This window comes from Conger conger, chromosome 13, assembly GCF_963514075.1.
Source record: "Conger conger chromosome 13, fConCon1.1, whole genome shotgun sequence".
Taxonomy (NCBI): Eukaryota; Metazoa; Chordata; class Actinopteri; order Anguilliformes; family Congridae; genus Conger; species Conger conger.
This window is the reverse complement of record NC_083772.1, coordinates 24,449,177-24,471,553: the sequence shown is the minus strand read 5'-3', so window position 1 is coordinate 24,471,553 and position 22,377 is coordinate 24,449,177. Positions and strand designations below refer to the sequence as shown.

The 22,377-nt window shown below is 47.9% G+C and overlaps 2 protein-coding genes across 4 annotated transcripts in view; one reads left to right on the top strand and one right to left on the bottom strand.

Moving 5' to 3' along the window:
* inppl1a (inositol polyphosphate phosphatase-like 1a) overlaps positions 1–17,179 on the top strand; it is a 40,405-nt gene extending 23,226 nt beyond the window's left edge. The window contains exons 6-28 of the mRNA XM_061216593.1: positions 1,845–1,935; positions 2,627–2,716; positions 3,681–3,779; positions 4,533–4,680; positions 4,903–5,009; positions 5,142–5,244; positions 5,726–5,931; positions 6,443–6,560; positions 7,053–7,149; positions 7,468–7,606; positions 8,145–8,244; positions 8,474–8,562; positions 8,744–8,825; positions 9,101–9,190; positions 9,632–9,745; positions 9,876–10,052; positions 10,349–10,504; positions 10,678–10,762; positions 10,948–11,088; positions 11,382–12,162; positions 14,741–14,877; positions 15,191–15,280; positions 15,453–17,179. Of these exons, the coding sequence (XP_061072577.1) occupies positions 1,845–1,935; positions 2,627–2,716; positions 3,681–3,779; positions 4,533–4,680; positions 4,903–5,009; positions 5,142–5,244; positions 5,726–5,931; positions 6,443–6,560; positions 7,053–7,149; positions 7,468–7,606; positions 8,145–8,244; positions 8,474–8,562; positions 8,744–8,825; positions 9,101–9,190; positions 9,632–9,745; positions 9,876–10,052; positions 10,349–10,504; positions 10,678–10,762; positions 10,948–11,088; positions 11,382–12,162; positions 14,741–14,877; positions 15,191–15,280; positions 15,453–15,462 (3,250 nt within the window). The 3' untranslated portion in view covers positions 15,463–17,179. The remainder of the gene's footprint in view (positions 1–1,844; positions 1,936–2,626; positions 2,717–3,680; positions 3,780–4,532; positions 4,681–4,902; positions 5,010–5,141; positions 5,245–5,725; positions 5,932–6,442; positions 6,561–7,052; positions 7,150–7,467; positions 7,607–8,144; positions 8,245–8,473; positions 8,563–8,743; positions 8,826–9,100; positions 9,191–9,631; positions 9,746–9,875; positions 10,053–10,348; positions 10,505–10,677; positions 10,763–10,947; positions 11,089–11,381; positions 12,163–14,740; positions 14,878–15,190; positions 15,281–15,452) is intronic.
* Positions 17,180–19,510: 2,331 nt separating this feature from the next.
* On the bottom strand, positions 19,511–22,377 carry phox2a (paired like homeobox 2A). Of its 3 annotated transcripts, none has more exons than XM_061216594.1 (3): positions 21,911–22,377; positions 20,172–20,424; positions 19,511–20,000 (listed from the first exon to the last, which is right to left on the bottom strand). In XM_061216594.1, exons 1-3 carry the CDS (start codon positions 22,131–22,133, stop codon positions 19,523–19,525), a joined length of 954 nt encoding a protein of 317 aa, XP_061072578.1. In that variant the 5' UTR covers positions 22,134–22,377; the 3' UTR covers positions 19,511–19,522. The 3 variants fall into 3 exon arrangements, with proteins under 3 accessions (XP_061072578.1, XP_061072579.1, XP_061072580.1); XM_061216595.1 differs by having other exon boundaries at positions 19,511–20,003; positions 20,196–20,424; XM_061216596.1 differs by having other exon boundaries at positions 19,511–19,996; positions 20,237–20,424.

Here is a 22,377-nt window from a genome sequence, read left to right as displayed (position 1 = left end):
CTCAATCAAGAAATCACTTAAATAGGACCTGCCTGACAAAGTGAAGTAGACCAAATGATCCTCAAAAGCTAGACATCATGCCGAGATCTAAAGAAATTCAGGAACAAATGAGAAAGAAAGTAATTGAGATCTATCAGTCTGGAAAAGGTTATAAAGCCATTTCTAAAGCTTTGGAACTCCAGCGAACCACAGTGAGAGCCATTATCTACAAATGGCGAAAACATGGAACAGTGGTGAACCTTCCCAGGAGTGGCCGGCCGACCAAAATTACCCCAAGAGCGCAGCGACGACTCATCCAAGAGGTCACAAAAGACCCCACAACAACATCCAAAGAACTGCAGGCCTCACTTGCCTCAGTTAAGGTCAGTGTTCATGACTCCACCATAAGAAAGAGACTGGGCAAAAATGGCCTGCATGGCAGAGTTCCAAGACGAAAACCACTGCTGAGCAAAAAGAACATTAAGGCTCGTCTCAATTTTGCCAGAAAACATCTTGATGTTCCCCAAGACTTTTGGGAAAATACTCTGTGGTCTGACGAGACAAAAGTTGAACTTTTTGGAAGGCGTGTGTCCCATTACATCTGGCGTAAAAGTAACACCGCATTTCAGAAAAAGAACATCATATCAACAGTAAAATATGGTGGTGGTAGTGTGATGGTCTGGGGCTGTTTTGCTGCTTCAGGACCTGGAAGACTTGCTGTGATAAATGGAACCATGAATTCTGCTGTCTACCAAAAAATCCTGAAGGAGAATGTCCGGCCATCTGTTCGTGACCTCAAGCTGAAACGAACTTGGGTTCTGCAGCAGGACAATGATCCAAAACACACCAGCAAGTCCACCTCTGAATGGCTGAAGAAAAACAAAATGAAGACTTTGGAGTGGCCTAGTCAAAGTCCTGACCTGAATCCTATTGAGATGCTGTGGCATGACCTTAAAAAGGCGGTTCATGCTCAAATCCTCCAATGTGGCTGAATAACAATAATTCTGCAAAGATGAGTGGGCCAAAATTCCTCCACAGCGCTGTAAGAGACTCATTGCAAGTTATCGGAAACGCTTGATTGCAGTTGTTGCTGCTATGGGTGGCCCAACCAGTTATTAGGTTTAGGGGGCAATCACTTTTTCACACAGGGCCATGTAGGTTTGGATTTTTTTTCCTCTCTTAATCATTTAAAAACTGCATTTTGTGTTTACTTGTGTTGTCTTTGACTAATTTAAATTTGTTTGATCTGAAACATTTAAGTGTGACAAACATGCAAAAAATAAAAAAAATAATAATCAGGAAGGGGGGCAAACACTTTTTCACACCACTGTAACTGCGTAGCTCTCTAGGTAAGTGCTGTGGTGATTTTCCTGTGTACTTCAAACGCTCTGAAAGCAGTGCGTTGCGGATTTATTTATTGACAGTGCAGCTGATGCCAGTTCTTCTTGAGGTTCGGAGGCTTTAGTGGTTTGTAATTCTATTAGCGCCAGCTGAGCAGACAAAGCCTTTGGGGCCTTGTACAGTAATGGTGAGAGCGAGAGTTTCAGTGTTCCCTTCTCAAGATGATGCTTGGACTAACACTGCCCTTTGTATAACATACAATTCTGTGCCCAATTCTGCATTCTTCAATTTGTGTCAGATGTGCCTCTACTGGGTGGTTGTCTTATGAAATATGTGTTCTCTTTATTTTTGTCAATAAATATCCTGACCACTTACTTTCAGTTAGCTGCCAGTTTATTGACCTCCAAAGCTTCCTCGTGTGCGCACTTCCTGATGTAAAATGTAAAGCAGCATCATTTGCACACTATTCCAGTGTTGTTCAGTGAAGTTCTTATCTATTAAAAATCCCTTTTCCCCCTTCACAGGGAAGTGGACAAAGTCCTGGCTGGTCTGGAGATTTTGTCTAAAGTGTTTGACCAGCAGAGTGCAGTCATGGTGTCCCGGATGATTCCGCAGGTAGAATCGCCGCATGAGCTCATTTGCGAGCCTGCGTGCGTGCGTGCGTGTGTGTGTGTGTGTGTCTGTGTGTGTGTGCAGTCTTGTGCATATGAGTGTGTGTTCAAACACCGTGCAGTTAGCAGGATTTCCTTTCCCCCGCACTTGTTTACAGAAAGCGCTCATCTGATAACGCCGTTCCTCACCACCCTCACCTTTAGCCTCAACGCTCTCAGCCCCCTGCGGCTTCTCCTCCAGAGTATTTTAGGAAATATGAAGTGAAAACAGCGCCCTTCCTGAGTTTCCCATGGCAACACATTTCACAGCCTTGCCGGCCTCTAGTCCAGCTGTCTTCAGGAATCCAGGATTTTCTGTTGTTTTAGACGCAGAACTGCCCTTTTGCATTCCTTGTGACCCTTGTTGCTTGCGAAGTGTGTGTGTGTGTGTGTGTGTGTGTGTGTTCATATCACTTGCGCATGAAAATCTGGTTGGGGGAGTACTTCTGATTGTGGGGTTGTAAGCACAGCTGATACACCAGTCTTGGGTAACCTTGGATTTTGCTATGGGAAAAATGAATGGTAAATGAAATGAATTTCTTCTGGAACCTGTCAGACCTCCGTACTCTATACTCTGTACATGTATGTGCAGAGCACTCCCCTGCAGTGTTGTGTGATGATCAGTCAGAGTGAGCTCCTCCCCCTCTCTCCTCCAGTCAGCGAATCAGGGTGGAGACCAGGAGCTGGAACACCTGGTGACCAAGCTGGCCATCCTGAAGGACCTGCTGTCCTCCATCGAGAAGAAGGTGAGCCAAGGCTGTACACCGGCATCGACTGAATAAAAACACTAAGAGAGGCTAAAAATGTAGACTCCTTACCATGATGACGGGGAGGCTGACTGGTCATTGGGGAGGTTAGTGGTGATTGGGGTTGGTTGGTGGTGATTTGGAGGCAGTGGGGGTGGTTAGTGGTGATTGGGGTTGGTTGGTGGTGATTTGGAGGCAGTGGGGGTGGTTAGTGGTGATTGGGGTTGGTTGGTGGTGATTTGGAGGCAGTGGGGGTGGTTAGTGGTGATTGGGGTTGGTTGACCCAGGCTCTGCATGTGGCAACAGGCCCTGCTCTATGGCCAGGCGTGAGCTGGCTTTGGGCAGTATGCGGCCCTCTGCAATGCTAAGCATCCCGGGGGTGTGCGCAGAGGGGGATGTGGTGGGAAAGGCATGCTGTGAATTAGGAAGCCAGGGAGAGAAATGAGAGGGAATTCCACCATCTGAGATTTGGGAGAGCTTCCAGTGATGTGATAATGTTTTCATGTCTTCATGTTTTTCTGGGGAAAAATAACAAATACAAGCATCATCTTAATTGGCAGGTTGAACTGTTTTTATTCGGTTTTTATTTGATTTTATAAAAACAACCCCAATGAAGTGGATCTCTTATGCCTTGCTAAATATTATAATACCAGTGATAACACAAGCATCAACCAAACCGGTATCCTTCAATGCAAACTATAATCAATATACAGTATTATGGGTGTGTATGAATTTGTACTTTGGTTCTTGGTTACTGTCTGTAGTTAACGTGCACTGATGCTAACCACTACAAGTTAGTCTACCGTTGATCCATTAAAAGCTTCTATTCATAGCTACTACCAAAGTCCGGTGTCAAGCAATTGCACCGTCTCTGATTTCATTGGGTGGGGGACAACATGTTTACCATTTGCTCTTTCCTTCTCTCTCTCCCTCTCTCTCCCTCTCTGCCCTTGCCCTTGCCTAGGCTCTGAAGGCTGTTCAGGACATGAGCTCCTCCTCTCCCTCCATCCCACCTCAAGTCTCCATGCGGCACAGCAAGGCCATTCCCGTGCAGGCCTTCGAGGTAGGTCCCGCCTCATCGGCTGGGCTTTCCCCATCTCCAGAGCTCCGGCTCCCCACCTGCCGACTGCCGTGCGGCACCCTTTCCAGTGTGGATGCCGATTATGAGCGCGGTTCATGTAACAGAAAAACACCTGGACCTGCATCAGGTGAAATTTCGGCACTTGCAGGTTGGGAACAAGCCCGCCTCATCGCTTCTCTGAGTGTCCGTGCCGTGTTGTGGCCGCCTCACCGCTTCTCTGAGTGTCCGTGCTGTTTTTAGTCGTTTCCGTTTTGCGATAAATAAAAGGCAGTGATTGTGTGGCGGGAGATGGCTAGCCTCAGGGTGAGGGCAGGGAGGCGTCTTCCTCATCTGAAACGCCACTTCCTCATTCCAGCTCCCACGGCTGACCGCTGCCTGGCTCCGTCAGTCACGCACAGTGTGAGAAACGGGTCTCCGCAGGCCCAGGGCTGAGCTAACTTCCTGGAAAGATCGCTCAGTTCAGCTCAGCACTCTAGGGTCTCCCTGTCTCCCCCTGCTGGAGGAGCTCGGCTGTGCAACAAGTTCCATTCTGGGCAGGGTGGGCAATAATTTGAGGAAGAATGTGGCAAAACATAATAATAATAAAAATAATAAATAAAAATCATCAAAACGGCAAGGTCTATCCAGTCTGCAACTGGACAGGAAACTATCCATGTAGTTCTATTAATGGCTTTTATAGAAACCTATTAAGTTGCGTGTACTCTCCCCACACCTGCATGCTGCTGTTCCGTGCAGGTGAAGCTGGACGTGTACCTCGCTGACCTCACCAAAATCGGCAAGTCCCAGAAGCACACGCTGAGCGTGGACGTGGAGGGGGGCAAGCTGGTGGTGATGAAGAAGCTGAACGCTCAGGAAGACTGGAACACCTTCACACACGACAAGAGTGAGTCAGCGAGGGGCGATGTGCCGTGGAGACTGACCTGAGACACTCAGGGCCGGCTGGGTTTGGAATGGCAGGGGTCCAGGTCTTCATATCGTTTGCAACATTTTTCCAATACATGTCCGTGCCTCTATGTGTCCATGCAGCATGTCTTTACAGTGTTTTTAACAGTGATGAAACTAACACATCGCTGAGGGAAAACCTGCTCTGCATTCCTGATTGTAGTTCGGCAGCTGATCAAGTCGCAGCGTGTGCCAAACAAGCTGGGCATTGTGTTTGAGAAGGAAAAGGATAAAAGCCAGAGGAAGGATTTCATCTTTGCCAGCGCTAAAGTGAGCACACGTACCTGTGTAACTGAGTGTGAGAGAATAAACGTACCAATTTACAAGCACGCACACACGCATACACACACACATACTGTAGTGATTTTGGTCTGCTGTTCTAATCTTTCTCTCATCTCCCAGAAAAGGGAGGCCTTTTGCCAGCTGCTCCAGCTGATGAAGAACAAACATTCCCAGCAGGATGAGCCGGACATGATCTCCATATTCATCGGGACCTGGAACATGGGTGAGCGCCCCTGTCCCTCACTGCTCTGCTCCCGCTCCAGACCTGGTGCCCTCACTGGACAGATGCAATGAGCTAATGTTTCGGTTGTTCTTTACTGAATATATGAAGAACCTTTACACAACATTAGAGCAAAATTGGAGCAGTCAACTCCCTCACCTCTGGTTGATTTTTCACAGAATGACCCAGTAGTTTCAGCTTCAGTAGTCACAGTGAGTTTCCGTCATCTGCACATCAGTTTAAGAGTAAGAGCTTCACATTAAAAGTGTGGGTGCGAGAGAGGAAGGAAGAGAGATCGACTTACAATTGTATGTTACTGTTAATGTGACTCAAATTATTAATACATTTCGATAAAAATGCCCTTAGACAGCTGTACTGTGTGTGAGTGCAGCTGAGACTTTCCCCAGCAGTGCGTTTTCAGTGAAAGTGGTGTGACGCTGATGTGGCAGTTGGCTTAAGGAACGTTGTCTCCTCGTGTCTCCAGGCAGCGTTCCTGCCCCTGCCGCCCCCAAGGCCATGAGCTCGTGGATCCTCTCCCGCGGGCTGGGGAAGACTCTGGACGAGACCACCGTCACCATCCCCCACGACATCTACGTGTTCGGCACGCAGGAGAACTCCGTCTGCGACAAGGAGTGGGGGGAGGTCCTGCGGGGGGCGCTCAAGGACTGCACGGATCTGGACTTCAAACTGGTGAGAGAGGGAGTGTGGAAGCTGGAACGCCAGGGGAAAGATTAAGGCTTGAAAACCTGGTGTTGGACTCGTGAGGACAGAGGGGATGGGAAAGAGGTGGGAGAGCAGAAATCTAGACTTGAGGGGGCTGGTTTGATGGCACAGGCCTAGAATTCATTCATAAGCTTGAAAAGGAGGAATAGAGAGAGAGAGACGGATGGGGACAGGAGGGTGGAAAGTGTGGCTCTCTGGATTGGTGGGAGTGAGAGAGGCAGCTGGAGGGTACAGGAGGGGGGGAGTTGGGAGGGTGTGAATAAATAGGGTTTAAGGTGGGAGAGTAATGAAACAAGACAGCTGAGGAGAGGAAGTATGCACTAGATCTTTTAGTATTATATTCCAGTAGTCTATTGTATTGGTTTTATTGCATTTCCACATTAAACCCCTTCACAAAGAAGCCAGAGGAAAGACCTTTCAGTGACTTTCTGTGAGTTTCCGTCTGGTGTTTACTCCGGTCTCTAACCTGCCTTCCCAGATTGCCACGCAGACGCTGTGGAACATCAAAATCGCTGTCCTGGTGAAACCGGAACACGAAAACCGGATCAGCCATGTGGGCATGTCCAGTGTGAAGACCGGAATCGCAAACACACTGGGTAAGACAAGTTGCACAAGATTGATAACTGAATCCTTATCAGCCAGGTGGGAAAGCAAATGGGTCAGAGTTCTTTCCTTTAACCTTTATGGGGACGTGTATATACTTTCTCCGAGGTAATTGGTCCACATTTCCACTCCCACTAGAGCAATGCAGACAGTTTGGACTGTGGTTTCAATGCACCGCTTTTGTCTAACACTGAAATGAATCCTCCGGACCAACCACATCATTTACCAACTACCTTTTTCTTTTTCAGCAATGGTGTTGTTTAGGATATGAATAGTGATATTAGTGGACATTTTTTGTGATGGTGCCAGTTCATAATAAAGTATAGCTGAATGCTGCTGGTCAGCACAGCATGTGGAAAAACCAGTTTCCTCTTCTTGATTTCTCTTCCACCTCAGGTCACCGCTTTTTCAGCTTAAGTTGTACGGGCTGTTATTGTCTGCTGCATCTCAACACTGGCCTCTCCCACCTTTCCCCATTTCCCTAGGCAACAAAGGCGCCGTGGGTGTCTCCTTCATGTTCAACGGCACATCGTTTGGGTTCGTCAACTGCCACCTCACATCAGGCAGCGAGAAGATTGGCAGGTAGCTACTCCTATCCAGTGTCTCCAGCGTGTAGGGGTCCCCAACCCTCGACATGGAGAGCTGGTTTCTGTTGCTGCCCAACATTTCATCTGTCAAATCGAAGCAGATTAGTTAGCTGTTCGCCTGGTTTCTTAGTTCCTGAATTGTTTGCTGATTTTTAGGTTAAAACGGAAACACACTGACCTCGTGGCTCTTCAGTTCTAGACTTCAGGGAGCCCGTAGTTTCGATATGAAACGCAACTCTCGTACCCACAGAACAAACTTAGAGATGATGCAGTGTGCTCTACCCTACCCCATCCCTCTGCTCTATCCCCACAGGCGGAACCAGAACTACCTGGACATTCTGCGACTGCTCTCTCTGGGAGACAAGCAGCTGAGCTCCTTTGACATCTCCCTGAGATTCACCAACCTCTTCTGGTTCGGAGACCTCAACTACCGCCTGGACATGGACATCCAGGTGCTCCTCATTCTCCTGCTCAGCACCAGCTCATTTGTGCTGCAGGACTCAATGATTGGCCAATGTTTGCACTGATCATACTATGATAATGCCCATTCTGTATGTGGTGTGTGTACAGTGTATGGGGCTCTGTTAGTTAAAGCCAACTATTGAAAACGCAGTGGACTGACCAGTTGTTCACAAGGGCAAATTATAACAATTTTTAGTGCCATTACTAGTGGACATGAATTGATGCAACTATGCAATTAAGCTTTCTCCTTTTAATGGCTTACAAGTTCATTGGATTTGAACATTTCCCTGAACCCCATAAAGTACACATCTTTGGTACGTTTTGTGCTCCTGGGATCTCTTATTTGCTCATGAATGCTCAGTGAATGTTCAAGATTTTACCTGTTGAATAATGTGTTCCAGTCACTTCTGACTGTTCGAACACATTGAGTTATTTGATGTAATGGAGCAGAACACACTTTCTCTCTGCTGCCCCCTCTCTGTAAACAGTGGTATGGTTCAGTTCTGCTCACACTCTCTCCTTTCACAGGAGATCTTGAACTACATCAACAGGAAAGAGTTTGAGCCTCTGCTCAAAGTGGATCAGCTCAATCTGGAAAGGGAGAAGAACAAGGTCTTCCTCCGTTTCGGTGCGGCCATTTTGTTTCTCCTCTTCCCCCCAACTGATAAGCACCCACTTAAACTTGCTGTGATCATATTAATGAGTCATTTGCATGTGAAGAGATTTCCCACACTCTACTCTGAAGGCTGTGCCAGGGCTTTTGTTTCAGGGTCTATAGTTTGCATGGCTTGCTTAGTTGCTTTTTTAAGTGCGTTATCTAACACATGATGAGAGTTTTCCTCTCTGCGATTGTTTAGCTGAAGAGGAAATCTCTTATCCCCCCACCTACCGCTATGAGAGAGGGTCCCGGGACATGTACGTGTGGCAGAAACCAAAGCCGACAGGGGTATGTTTGGATGGTGTGAAGTGCTCATAATGCACTCGCAAAAGTTCTTGGTTTTCCCCTTCATTGAATATTAAATTACATCTCTAATTAGCCTTACCAGTTGGGAGGGCGAAATAATGTTACGAATGCAGAGGTGAGAATTGGGTGTTTTCACACAACTGTCGTCTCTGCTTGTACTCAGATGCGGACCAATGTTCCTTCATGGTGTGACCGTATTTTGTGGAAGTCTTACCCCGAGACGCATATAGTCTGCAACTCCTATGGTATGAACCTGGTCTTGTCTATTTCTTTCTGTGGAAAAAAAGATTTGTAGTTCTGTGTAGACAGTGCCAGTGCATTTAAATGTTTTTACTATCAAAAGAGGTAACCATGAGGAGCTACAGTATCAGGCCAGTTTTAATAATACTCTGGATGTAGGGATGTGAAACATCTTTCTGTTGCCTGTGCCATCAGGAAAGGCATTCCATATTAACAGAAAATTAACATCACACACACAAACATGTTTTGTTAAAGATTGTGATCATTTTTGTTGCTTTAGGATGTACAGATGACATAGTTACCAGTGACCACTCTCCCGTGTTCGCAACGTTCGAGGTCGGAGTGACGTCGCAGTTCGTCTCCAAAAAAGGTTTGATGCCAAAAAATCAAAACAACACTGAACAGAGGCTGAATTATTTTCAGACTCTGGGCCGAACTTTACGATGGAACTTTTGTTCAGGCCACTGTACGCAGTTTACATTTAAATGTGGGGCAGCCTGTAGCCTAGTGGCTAAGGTAAGGGACTGGGCCCCAGAAAGTTGCCGGTTCAAGCCCCAGTGTAGCTACGATAATATCAACACAGCTGTTGGGCCCTTGAGCATGGCACTTAACCCTGCATTGCTCCAGGGGGGATTGAATTAGTTCACTTTCAGGTTCTTGTTTTCAGAAATCTAACGTCTAATTTGAGAAATAAACCAGCATTTTTCAGGCCACAACCTTTGTTTCCAGGCTTCTGCCCTTCACTGCTGTTGTTCTATAGGTGTGTGTTACCTGGTCCGACTCCTCTCTTTCTCTCTGCCTTGTGTGCCAGGGCTGCCCAAGTCTTCAGAGCAGGCCTACATCGAGTTTGAGAGCATTGAAGCCATCGTGAAGACTGCCAGTAGGACCAAGTTCTTCATTGAGTTCTACTCCACCTGTCTGGAAGGTGTGTGCTATAAGGGAGGAGTCCTAGGACTGTGTGGGGGGGGGGGGGGGGGTCAGTGAAGAGGTCCATCGCACATTGTAACGTGATTGGCTTTTAAAGCATCCCGTCTCCCTGACCAATCCCACTGCAGAATACAAGAAGAGCTATGAGAACGACAGCCAGAGCAGCGACAACATCAACTTCCTGCGGGTGGGCTGGACGTCGAAGCAGCTGACCACGCTCAAGCCCATCCTGTCCGACATCGAGTACCTTCAGGACCAGCACCTGCTCCTCACCGTCAAGTCCCTGGATGGATACGAGTCCTACGGTACAGTGGGACCCCTGCTCCAAAGCCTGTGTGTGCCACCTCCTGGTGCCCAGGCCATCGCATAACACCCTCCTCTGGTCTTTGAATAGTCATGCCCAAAGCTGGTCCCATGACTAATTATGCTGAAATACAAATATTAACCTGTATATTCAGCCATTTTATAGATTGATAATTAGATACTAACCCACTTTGACAGGATACTCTAAACAAACATTTGCAGTAAATAAGCGATTGTGCGTGTGTGTATGAGTCTGAGATGCCTAGAGGATGTGCTAAAGAGGGATGTGGTCCTCCAGGGGAGTGTGTCCTGGCCCTGAAGTCCATGATTGGCAGCACGGCCCAGCAGTTCCACACATACCTGTCTCACCGGGGGGAGGAGACGGGCAACATCCGCGGCTCCATGAAGGTCCGTGTGCCCTCCGAGAGGATGGGGACCCGGGAGAGACTCTACGGTATGTGCTTGTGTGTGTGTGCGCGCGCATGTGTGTACACAGTGTTACCTGAGCTACACTGCTGATGTGATGTACAGAGGTCTTTGTCTGATGCACAACCTAAGTATGGAATGTGATGTGTTCTGCTCCACCCCTTGGCTGATGTTCTGCTCTGTGTTTTGATTGGTCCACAGAATGGATCAGTGTGGACAAAGATGAGACGGGCGGCCCGAAGGGTCGAACTACGATACCGCTGCGGACGGGCCATGAATATGTCAAGTGGGTACCTCTGACTCTCAGCCACAACTGGCACACCCTGTTAATAACCCCGTAACGCGCTTATGAACCTCATGGGAGAATTCTGTCATCTGAGGGATTGGGCGTTGGGGTAAAGTGAGTAAATGTGAAGGTAAGGACGTCTGATGGCCTGAGTGAGATGAAATGTGCTCTAACTCCCGTTCCAGACCCACAGTGACCCGTAAGCCTCCGCTGGCCGAGGTGGGGAAGGTGTCTGAGGATGGCGAGAAGAATCCCTCCCACACCACGGGGGGACGTCCCGGCTTCCCCCTACCCACCACCCCCAAAGAGGAGGGCACGCAGGCCAGGTACGAGGGGTCGCAGGCCAGGTACAAGGGCACGCAGGCCAGGTACGAGGGAGGGCAGCCAGGTACGAGGGGTCGCAGGCCAGGTACGAGGGAGGGCAGCCAGGTACGAGGGAGGGCTGGCCAGGTACGAGGGCACGCAGGCCAGGTACAAGGGAGGGCGGGCCAGGTACGAGGGGTCGCAGGCCAGGTACGAGGGAGGGCGGGCCAGGTACGAGGGGTCGCAGGCCAGGTACATGGGCGGACCAGCGTGTCTCCGGATGGAGCCTGGCTCATTTCGGCCGTCTGTGTTCCAGGGTGAAGCAGGACTCTGCAGAGGACCCCTCCAGCTGCAAGAACAGCTACAACAACCCAGCCTACTACATCCTGGAGGGCGTGCCCAACCAATCGGCCGCCCTGGCCTCCGAGCTGCTGCCCGGCTCCGCCCTCCCGCCCATGGCGACCAAAGCGGGGAGCGCAGCGAGCAAGAGCAAGCCCCCCTCAGGCAGCTCTGCCCCCCAGCGCAGGCACACGGCCGGACGCCCCGCTCGCCCCGCCAGCGAGGAGGGGTCCTCGGAGGAAGACGGGACCCCCGGGACACACGCCGCCACCCTCAACCGCCCGCCCCCCGACTTCCCGCCGCCTCCGCTCCCCAAGGGCGCCGTGGAGATGACCGAGAACCCCTTCTACACCTCCGGCAAGGACGTCAAGTCCCGCGGCCTCTACCCCGACCTGGCCGAAGTCAAGATCCCGGCCAAGCCCCTGGACTCCCCCGGGGCCCTCCCTCCGGCCTCAGGCGGGGCGGGGCGGGGCGCGGCGGGCAGGCCCTTCTGCCTGGAGCCCCCTCCCGCCCTCAACGCTGCCCCCTTCAGGCGAGCAGGTGGCAGCTCCGGGCTGGATGACCAGTCCTGCTCCGTGCTGCAGATGGCACGCACTCTGAGCGAGGTGGAGTACCAGCCGGGGCGTGACAGGAACCCCCCCGTCCCGCACAAGGGCATGGGCGCCCCCCACCTGCGGGGGCTGGGACTGCCGGACGCCTGCCGCACCTTCCCCCCCCGCTCCATCCAGGAGAGCATCGCTGAAGACCTGCCCGAGGAGGTGAGGGGGCCCAACACTGTGTACGCTCTGCAGTGTCACTGAGTCTGCTCTGCTCAACTCTGTACACACACACTGCAGTGTCACTGAGTCTGCTCTACCCAACACTGTACACCCACACTGCAGTGTCACTGAGTCTGCTCTGCTCAACACTGTACACACACACACACACACTGCAGTGTCACTGAGTCTGCTCTGCCCAACACTGTACACACACACTGCAGTGTCACTGAGTCTGCTCTGTACTGCCTGTGTGTCTGAGTGAATCCCAGCTCCTAGAGCTCTACCACCCTGCAGGTTCTCATTTCTATCCTAATTTGGCATACCCAGTTCTACTAATTGGCAGTGCGGCAAGCTTTGTAGCTGGCTGAGGTGAGCTTTGAACTATGTGCTGGCGGCTAAGGTGAGCTGTGGGCTGGGCCCTGGCTGAGCTGTGTTTCTGTGTCTTTGTGCTGAGAGTGTCTCTGTCCTGAGCTGTGTTTCTGTGTCTCTGTCCTGAGAGTGCCTCTGTGTCTCTGTGCTGAGCGTGCCTCTGTGCTGAGCCGTGTCTCTGTCTCTGTGCTGAACTGTGTCTGTGTCTCTGTGCTGAGCATGTCTCTGTGCTGAGCCGTGTCTCTGTCTCTGTGCTGAACTGTGTCTGTGTCTCTGTGCTGAGCATGTCTCTGTGCTGAGCCGTGTCTCTGTCTCTGTGCTGAGCCGTGTCTCTGTCTCTGTGCTGAGCCGTGTCTCTGTCTCTGTGCTGAGCGTGTCTCTGTGTCTGTTGTAGGGTCCTTCACATAGGGCACCAAATTATGTAGGGTCCTCGCACGGGCCACCAAATAACGTAGGGATTTTATTCTCTACGAAACCGGGGCGCCACTTAATGCTATGTAGCAGTATAACTGCAAAAAGTAATCAGTCTCATAAAATTACTCTTATCAGAAATATCTAACCACAAATGTAGTATTTTAATTAATAATTAAACACTATTAATTAATAATGAAAATAACCAATATTAATGATTAAACATACCGATAACCTGAAGGTTGGAAGTTCTTCGAAAGTCGGCTCTCATGTCTATGTGACGCCAAAACAGACACCGGGTTTAATAAAATATATTTATTAAACAAACATACAAACACAGAACAGATAAACTAACGGGAAGTTAGTAGGGTAAATTCGTATGGTGTTTGTGTGTGTGTGTGCGCGCAAAGTAAAGTGGGTGTGTTAGTTATTGTTAGCTGTGAGAAGACTACTTGTGTAGCCTACTCTATATATGCGCAAGAGACGGCGAATCAATTCACGTACCTATATATATATATATATATATATATATATATATATATATATATATATATCGCTAACAAAATACATTCCAATGATAAGACGGCAAATACAGATTCACAAAAACACATTTAAGACTAAACTAAACTATACCTGAATGTTTGTTGTCTTACTGAGTCCATACGCATTGCTGGATCCAAAAGACGTGCAGCGGTGGCGATGGTAATGTGAGTGTACTGGAGAGATGCGCAGGCTGGGGTGTTCCCGTCTTAGCCGCGCGTTGTCGTCCGGTCCGCTCGGTTGCTGGAAGGATGTTCGCTGGTCCCTTTTATGGGTGGAAAAGTTTGTTGGCTCCCGCCATTATGGGATTGGCTGAACCAAGCTAGACGTCATGCGGGGTGGACGTCGCGGAATTGTCCTGTGGGATTGTGGGAGTTGTGGTTCCTACATTGTGCTGAGCTGTGTCTCTGTGCTGAGCGTGTCTCTGTCTCTGTGCTGAGCGTGTCTCTGTCTCTGTGCTGAGCGTGTCTCTGTCAATGTGCTGAGCATGTCAATGTGCTGAGCATGTCTCTGTGCTGAGCATGTCTCTGTGTCTCTGTGCACAGCTGTGTCTCTGTACTGAGTGTGTCTCTGTGTCTGTGTTGAGCTGTGTCTCTGTGTTTTTGTGCTGAGCTGTGTCTCTGCGCTGAGCGTGTCTGTGTCTCTGTGCTGAGCGTGTCTCTGTGTCTGTGTTGAGCTGTGTCTCTGTGTTTTTGTGCTGAGCTGTGTCTCTGCGCTGAGCGTGTCTGTGTCTCTGTGCTGAGCGTGTCTCTGTACTGAGTGTGTCTCTGTGTCTGTGTTGAGCTGTGTCTCTGTGTCTTTGTGCTGAGCTGTGTCTCTGTGCTGAGTGTGTCTCTGTGTCTGTGTTGAGCTGTGTCTCTGTGTCTCTGTACTGAGTGTGTCTCTGTGCTGAGCGTGTCTGTGTCTCTGTGCTGAGCGTGTCTCTGTGTCTCTGTGCTGAGCGTGTCTGTGTCTGTGTTGAGCTGTGTCTCTGTGTCTTTGTGCTGAGCTGTGTCTCTGTGCTGAGTGTGTCTCTGTGTCTGTGTTGAGCTGTGTCTCTGTGTCTTTGTGCTGAGCGTGTCTGTGTCTCTGTGCTGAGCGTGTCTGTGTCTCTGTGCTGAGCGTGTCTCTGTGTCTCTGTGCTGAGCGTATCTCTGTGTCTCTGTACTGAGTGTGTCTCTGTGCTGAGCGTGTCTGTGTCTCTGTGCTGAGCGTGTCTGTGTCTCTGTACTGAGTGTGTCTCTGTGCTGAGCGTGTCTCTGTGTCTCTGCGTCCTCAGGGCCTGTGGCAGGCGGGCAGCAGCAGCTCCAGCCTGTCGGTGGAGTCGAGCGTGGGCGAGTGGCTGCAGAGGCTGGGGCTGGAGCGCTACGAGGAGGGGCTGCTGCACAACGGCTGGGACGACCTGGAGTTCCTGAGGTGAGCCGGCCCTGCAGGACCGCCGCAATAAGAGCTTCATCTTTAAGAGCGCGCCGCCAAGCCGGCCTCCTGTCACCTCACATCCCTCCCTTTATGTCAGCCGTCTTTACTGCGCAATAATATTTAACAGCTCCGCCGTCGGCGTTTTTGGGCCGGGCCGTTATGAGCTCAGCCAAGACGGCGATATGAAGGAGAGCAGACACAGAGGGGGTCAGCCGAGACGTGTCAGGGCTCCGTTTCCCTGCGTGAGAGGGGGGTCGGGCGGGCGCGGATCACCCTCCATTTCCCCTCTTCTTCTCTCCGTCCTCCACAGCGACATCACCGAGGAGGACCTGGAGGAGGCGGGGGTTCTGGACCCGGCCCACAAGCAGATCCTGCTGGAGAGCCTGAAGCAGCAGCAGAAGTGAGCCGGTCCCGTCCGCACCTCGCGGGAATTGCACTGTAGTTTTTCTTCAAAAGCCTTTTTTTTTCTTTTTTTTTTTTCTTTTTTTAAAGCTTTTTAAGTTCCTCATCCATTACTGTTGTTATAATTATAATTATCATCGTTATTTAATACGAGAACTCCTCCACTGCAGTGCTCTCTGACGGACAGCCCTTATGTTCCACGGCTTGGCAGCAGGACGTGACATCATCAGGCTGCGTCCGGGGGGGACCGTCTCCAGACGCAGCCTGGATTACATTCCTTGCCTTACCTCGGGCAGGTGACTCACTCCTTTATTCTAACTTCGCTTTATTTTTATTTCTGTTTTTTTAACATTATATTGCATGTAACATGTGGCAAAGGGGAAAGGGAAGGGTGTTAACCAAATCCGCACTGACCGCTCACAGATTGAGAGCCTGACATTGAGTGTGTGTTCGTCTGTTCGTCCAGGTGTCTCACACCTGCTCCGCTGAGTGTGTTATGACTGAAATTGTGTGTTATTATTTTCAGCTCAGTTGAAACGGTTGATTGCTCAAGTGTCATACCCCATTTCACCTCCTACTCTTCCAGACTAGGGAAGGAAGGGTTTTGTATGTTGAAAGCACTCCTACCTTGTCCCTGTGTCCATTTCAATGAATATGTAGAAAACATGACTTTTCTACTGAAGTTGTCATTTCCTGTCCATTTGCTGTACAGTCTGAAATGTGTCAGTCCGTGGAACGCCAGCTTGTTTATGCATCTCACCACCAGGTGGTGCTATTGCCTCGAATAATCAGCCAGCGGGAGTAACGCTTGTTCTCTGCAATACTGTCGAACTGTTTTGATGCACCTGAATGGGGACACTGCAAAGATGCACAATATTACACACGCAGAAAAAGATTTGTCCTCACAATGACAGATAGGTGTGTGTATTTATTTTTCTGAGACGTTAACTACAATCACCACCGAGTCGATCCAGAGCAGCTTCAATCATGTAACGATTGGAACAGAAGAGAAAGTGCTGTGCCCTGTGTGAGTGCTCGTCTGTGATGGAAAATCAGGACAGGATACTGACGTGATGTAATCACCGCCTCCTCATTCCGGCTCTTTCTGAGAGACCCGCGCCGGACGCTGAACCTGGCTCTCCGAGACCAGGGGCACAAACGGACGGAGACCTGTCTGCATGTGTTCTGACTCCACGTGCCGTACCTGCCTGGTCCCCTCTGCACTCCTGCGAAGGTGTCGCTCCCTCCTCGTGCCTTGCGTTGGCGCGCACTCCTACGCGCGCACCCCCCCCCCCCCCCCCGTGCCTTCAGTGGAATAAGCTGCTCGGGCAGTCTCTGGTGCCGTTGGACCTGCCTTGAAGAACGGTTCTGTCTCCGTCAGACTGGGGCCAGGTGGCTTTCTGCTTCCCCTCCATGTTTTTCCCCATAATTCCCTATGTCTGGGAAGCCGTGGCCTTCCTCAGTGAAATCTCTTTGGATTGGTTCATCTTTGCACATTGAACCTTGTTGAGTGACGTTTGAGCAGTGCTGGTTCTGTCCACTGGCCCGGACTGGACCTTGTGATTTGCGGTTTCTTTTTGAAACGGCTGCCAAATGGGAAAGTACCCTTTTCCAGGTTATATTGACTGTTCCAGATTTTTTGATCTGTTGCACGTTTATTTTTGTAGTTCATACCTCCAGTCAGAATAATTGTACCTGTTAAAATGTTCCCATCTTTGTATGTATACATTTAACTTCTTAAAACTTCTCATGCGCATCTCAAACCTTTTCCTATGTCTGTTTAAATTCTGCCAGTTTGTCTTCTTAATGTTACATTGTATTCTTAAGTTAATATTGCTGGTCGACTCTAAGATTTTTCTTTCCCCCAAACAAATAAAAACTAATTGCTAACAGCCAATGGATGGGACTTATGGATTCCATGTTTGAATAGTGAATAATGTGTCTTAATAAAGATCTTCCTATAAGCCATTTCAGATCTGCAATAATATCAGGGAGCTCAATATAATTCATGGGAAAAGCTTCCACTAACCAAGCAGATCTATCAGAATGCAGTGCTGGTTCTTGATGGAGAAAATGAAAAATAACAAAGGAATGATTGGTTTAATATTTTATAATGTGACATATATCATACAGTACATTAGAAAAAACCTACAGTGACAAAGCATGTGAATAGCAGTTTTCCTCAACTCAGTGTGTGACCATTAGCAGCTTTTCAGAGTCCTGTGCGGCGCTTAATTAGCTCATTTGGATTATTATTATTATTTATTTTTTTACACCAATCAGAACCACTTAAACCAGGAAAATGTACATAGTTAATAGGTTAACCCATACCTCAGAGCAACACCCAGTGCAAGACTGCATTGCATTTACATGTCATTTAATGGCTTCTATAATTTACTAAACATTTGTATCGTTGACAATAGAAACTATATCATCTCATCTGTTTCTCTCTTCAAAGATCCCATTGCAGTGAAGGGGACACATGTTTATAAGTTTTATCAGATACTGTATCAACATCACACGTGTAACATAAAAATGATGTAGCAAAGTTTTGGTGGAATGTTATAATCCATGAGCATATTTTCCACCATTTGAGCCTTTGAGAAACCTGCTCACGTGAAGTAGTCCCTTCATGTACATTGTGTTGTTATGATGGTTATGAACTGTGGGAGACCTGGCTTGTACCATAAGTGCCACATAAGTAGTGTGGTATACTTTATTAATAAAGTCTTGATGGGCTTTTTTTTTTTGTCTTAATCTGGGCAGAGAAGATAACCGATATCTTTTCTGGGAAATAATATCACCAACACCCTTTCTCACAAGACACAAGGATGCACAGGATAGAGGCAGTATCTGAGAGGAAATGTTTTTATGCTCTTGCATACTAGTGCTATAAATGTGTACTTCATCCTCTAAGACTGAATATAAACACTGTGTGGACACAGTATAGAAAGGGTTACACACAGAGGAAGGGCCTTCTGGAAAGGAATGGATTGGCGCACAGGCACGAGAAACCCAGCCACCATCTTCTGTGAGCGTGAATCGCCAGAATCACCACTGTGAAGTAGAACTGCACTACCCTCATTTATATTATATTTACAAATTATTTTCATGTTACAATATTTTAAACCTATCTTTAAAAAACCAGACCGTCACTAAATGTCACACTTACTGTTACTCTTTCTTTTTTGACTTTAGTTTAATAAATTACTATATTGGATTACTATATTATTTTTGGTCACGTACAGGTATAGCTTATGAAATGAAATTGTGACGCGGTGGACCGCGCCAGGGCGTCTCCGCAGGCAGTGGTGTAAGACGGAGAGAGTGGGATGGAGGGACAGCTAGACTGGCTGACGCAGACTTTAGGCCCGGCTGACGCAGACTTTAGGCCCGGCTGCTTTCCGCCGCTACGCCAGCGGCTTCCAGCACAGCTGCTGGCGATGCCACTCTTACCTCTCGCTGTCATTTTCTTCGGGATTATTGCTTTAGAAAAATCCTCAAGTTCATAACAGTTATTACAGAACAGCATCCTCCGCTGCGAGCTAGTGGTGACTGGGGACGCTGACCCTGCTACTGCTGCTAAACAGGACAGCGGAGAAGGGCATGTTAGTGCAGCGGGTCAGAGGTGAACCAACACTCCTGTGGAAAGCCAGGAAGCAGCCACAGGCTTTAAGTGGAAAAAGGAAAGCGGTCTACTGACAGAAACTTTGATACTTAAAAAAGCAGCATCGGGTAATTGGATTTGGGGATTTTTTTTTTCCTCCAGCTCTGTATTACAAAAGGAAGTTGTGCTTGCTGGTAACAATAAGGTTTTCTCTTTCTTTTCTCAGTCCCTCTCAATACCTATTTTGTTTATTTTTCGCCAATTGAAATTCAAATTGAACTGAATGAATTTGGGGGGCGGGGGGGTCAGTCTTCCTAATCTGCAGCGTAAGTGCTGAATGAGTGTCTTGTGGTTTGTGGCTGTGTACCAAGCAGCTTCAGCCAGTATTCCCTTGGCCATTGCATCCTATTTAAAAGTAAATGAAGAGGAACTGAATGAGTTGGACTTGTTGTGTCTGCATGGTTTCTCAGCCTATTCGCTAGTTTGGTGAAATTATACAGCTTAGGTGCATGGGTGGAATGTTTCTGTGACAAACCCCTAACGCATGTACATAGGCCCATGCACGCCCACGCCTGTCACTCCGAGTCCACATGATAATAAATAAAAGGGAGTCCAGCTCAAAGGAGGCGAGTTCTAGAACAGGTTGGTCTTCAGGGCGTTGGGTTTCCGATGGAAGCTGGACAGGACCCCGGCGAAGGGCCCCGCCATACTGTCCGCGGGCTGCCAGGCCTTCAGCAGGTCGGAGCCCTGGGGCCCGGCGGGGGCCACCCCAGTGCTAGTGGGGCCGAGACCAGGCCAGCTTGGGGTCTTGAGCCCCTGGTGTACAGAGGAGGAGGAGGTGTTGACGAAGCCCGCTCCTGCAACGGACACCGGGCTGGGGCTGAGGCTGCTGCCAGGACTGCCCATGTTCCCCGAGCTGGGAAGAGACGCCGTGCTGTCCGGGGTCGGGCTGCAGGTGGACTCCTTTGACTCGTCATCTTCCGACGAGGACCTGGTCTCACCTTTCTTGGTGCTCGCGCCGCCATTGCTCCCCGTGCCGTTGTTGCCTTTAGAGTTGGCTGCGCGCTCCTGCTTTCGGAATTTGGCACGACGGTTCTGGAACCAAACCTGTTGAAGACCGTAGTTGTGAGTATTAGCAGCCATCACATTATTTTCAGTTTACCTTAAATTATTAAGTGTTTTACTATTTGCACGTTATATAAAACTTGTGGATTAATTGAGCCTTTCTTTTTTTACGTTGATCAGTATGATCCGGAATAAACCCTACATATCGTTATGACGTGGTACGGTATCCCGTTTTAACTGACAAATTGGATGGCGTAGTCTCCGTCTCTTGATCGCGCTCACCTGAACTCTGGCCTCGGTAAGGTCGATTTTAAGTGCCAACTCTTCTCTTGTGTAGATATCTGGATAATGCGTCTCCGCGAACACCCTCTCGAGCTCCTTCAGCTGAGAGCTGGTGAACGTCGTGCGTATGCGTCTCTGCTTCCGTTTCTCATTAAGCCCGGATGGGTCAGAGAAGAACTTGTAGGGAACTGAGGAGGCAATGACGATGTAAGATGTAACGCACGCCCAAATCAAACAATAAATAGCAATAAATAAAACAAAAATTGTTAGATCTACAGATTTAATTCGTAGATGATTAACACCATCACCACCACCATCGCCCCTATGTAGCCTGTGCATATCTGTGATTGAAGCCTCCAGGTAAATAGTCTTTTTTTTATTCTTCCAATGAAGACACGTTTATACTCCATAGCATAATATATAAAATGCTTTAATAGCCTACTCCAATTTCAATCGTCTTGTTTGGCTTATTAACCTGTGATCCAAACATTAACAGGAATGCATATATGTTTTTTAAACCACATGGTTATGCTTACAACCAGCTTACGTATTGCTCAATCAATTACAACAGTCTCAATCAAAAATGTGTTCTGGATTGAAGTAGCCTAAATGAACGAATTCAGGAAATTGCACCAAATCTTTCATTAGGTGTATTGGCGGTACACATTGTAAATTGCTCTTGATAAAAGCGTTAGCTAAACGCAATGTAATGTATGCCGTGTAAGTTTAAATCCATAACTTCTTCCATTTGCACGGTGTATTTTATATGTTTGTGAGGTAATGAGGAGTTGTTTCATGTTCATTAAAGTATTATTTTCATTACTTTCATGTAAAGGAAAATATTTTTTGTAATTTTCTTCCATGAGCTTATAGCCTGTAGGCAATAAATAAAAATTTCTAATAATAAAAATAACCTGAAATATGGAATATGCGAATTGTGAAATTTTTCAATGCGTAAAATCAAATGTTATCAATATGTTCAACTGAAAAGCATATTTAAATCCCATTTGTAGATTTATATGCGTGTAGGCATAGGCCACCTACATATCTGTGGATAAGCTTTCACGCGGCAAAGATAAAATCTTGATCTGATCAAGGTGTTCCCATTGACGTCTTTTATTCTGATGATGTACGATGTAGCCACATTAATAATTACACGGGGAAATATATTTTAGAATTAAATAAATACAATTAGCCTACTGTTAGAATTATAGTTAATTTAATTTGTTTTGATGAAATAAAAATAAATTAATATTAAAAAATAATGTATGAGGACCCTGATTTTTAAACAAACCGGTACATATAAAGCACAGTGTACTGGCGTTAAATGATGGCTTTGAAATGACAGTTTAGACTTTCGTGTAACGCCCAAAGTGACATCCATGCGATCAACTGTTTTGATTAGATTACTGCATAATATTACACATTTTGGATATTTCATTATATCTTGAAATCACTTGCGGATTTACCTGTCGAGTAAGACATTCTGAGACAAATGAGACATCATGCAAAGACGGTCCCGACTAGTTTTAGTTGCTAGAAGTTTGCGTTTTAAAATGACAAAACACACGCGTCTGTTACTGCTTCTTATACAGGCGACAAGTAAACCCCTTGATTAAATACTCGTAGATTGATATTTAATTGAGTAGTGTAGTAAAATTTAATTTTGTTTACCTGTGGAATACGGTGCAGGTTGGTGATCTCGAAGTGCTCCCAGCGTACAACTACCTGTACTGAGGGGAGGGCAACCTGGATTGGCACCGAAGCTGGTCCGGATAGGGTTGTATTGAAAGGTATTGGCTTGACTGCACGAGTTGAAGTCCGCATAGGCCGAGGCTTCCATTGCAGCCATGCAAGAATCGTAGGTATTCAGGTAAGAGTAATCCATTTTGTACATGGAGAAGCGGCAAGGCAAACTCTCAAGCGAGTGCTTTTCACCAGCGAAAATGAAGTCTTGAGCAAACAAAGACGAGATGAAACCGGGACATAAAAGGATAGTCCAAATTTTAATAATTGGCAAGACCTCTGATCTGATCTGCAGTATTCAGTACCGTCCAAATGGATCAAGCTATGTGTCCCTCAGCCTTTTGGTCCTGACAGCGCTTGCTCTATCTGCCTGCCTGCGTCGCAACCCCTTTTCT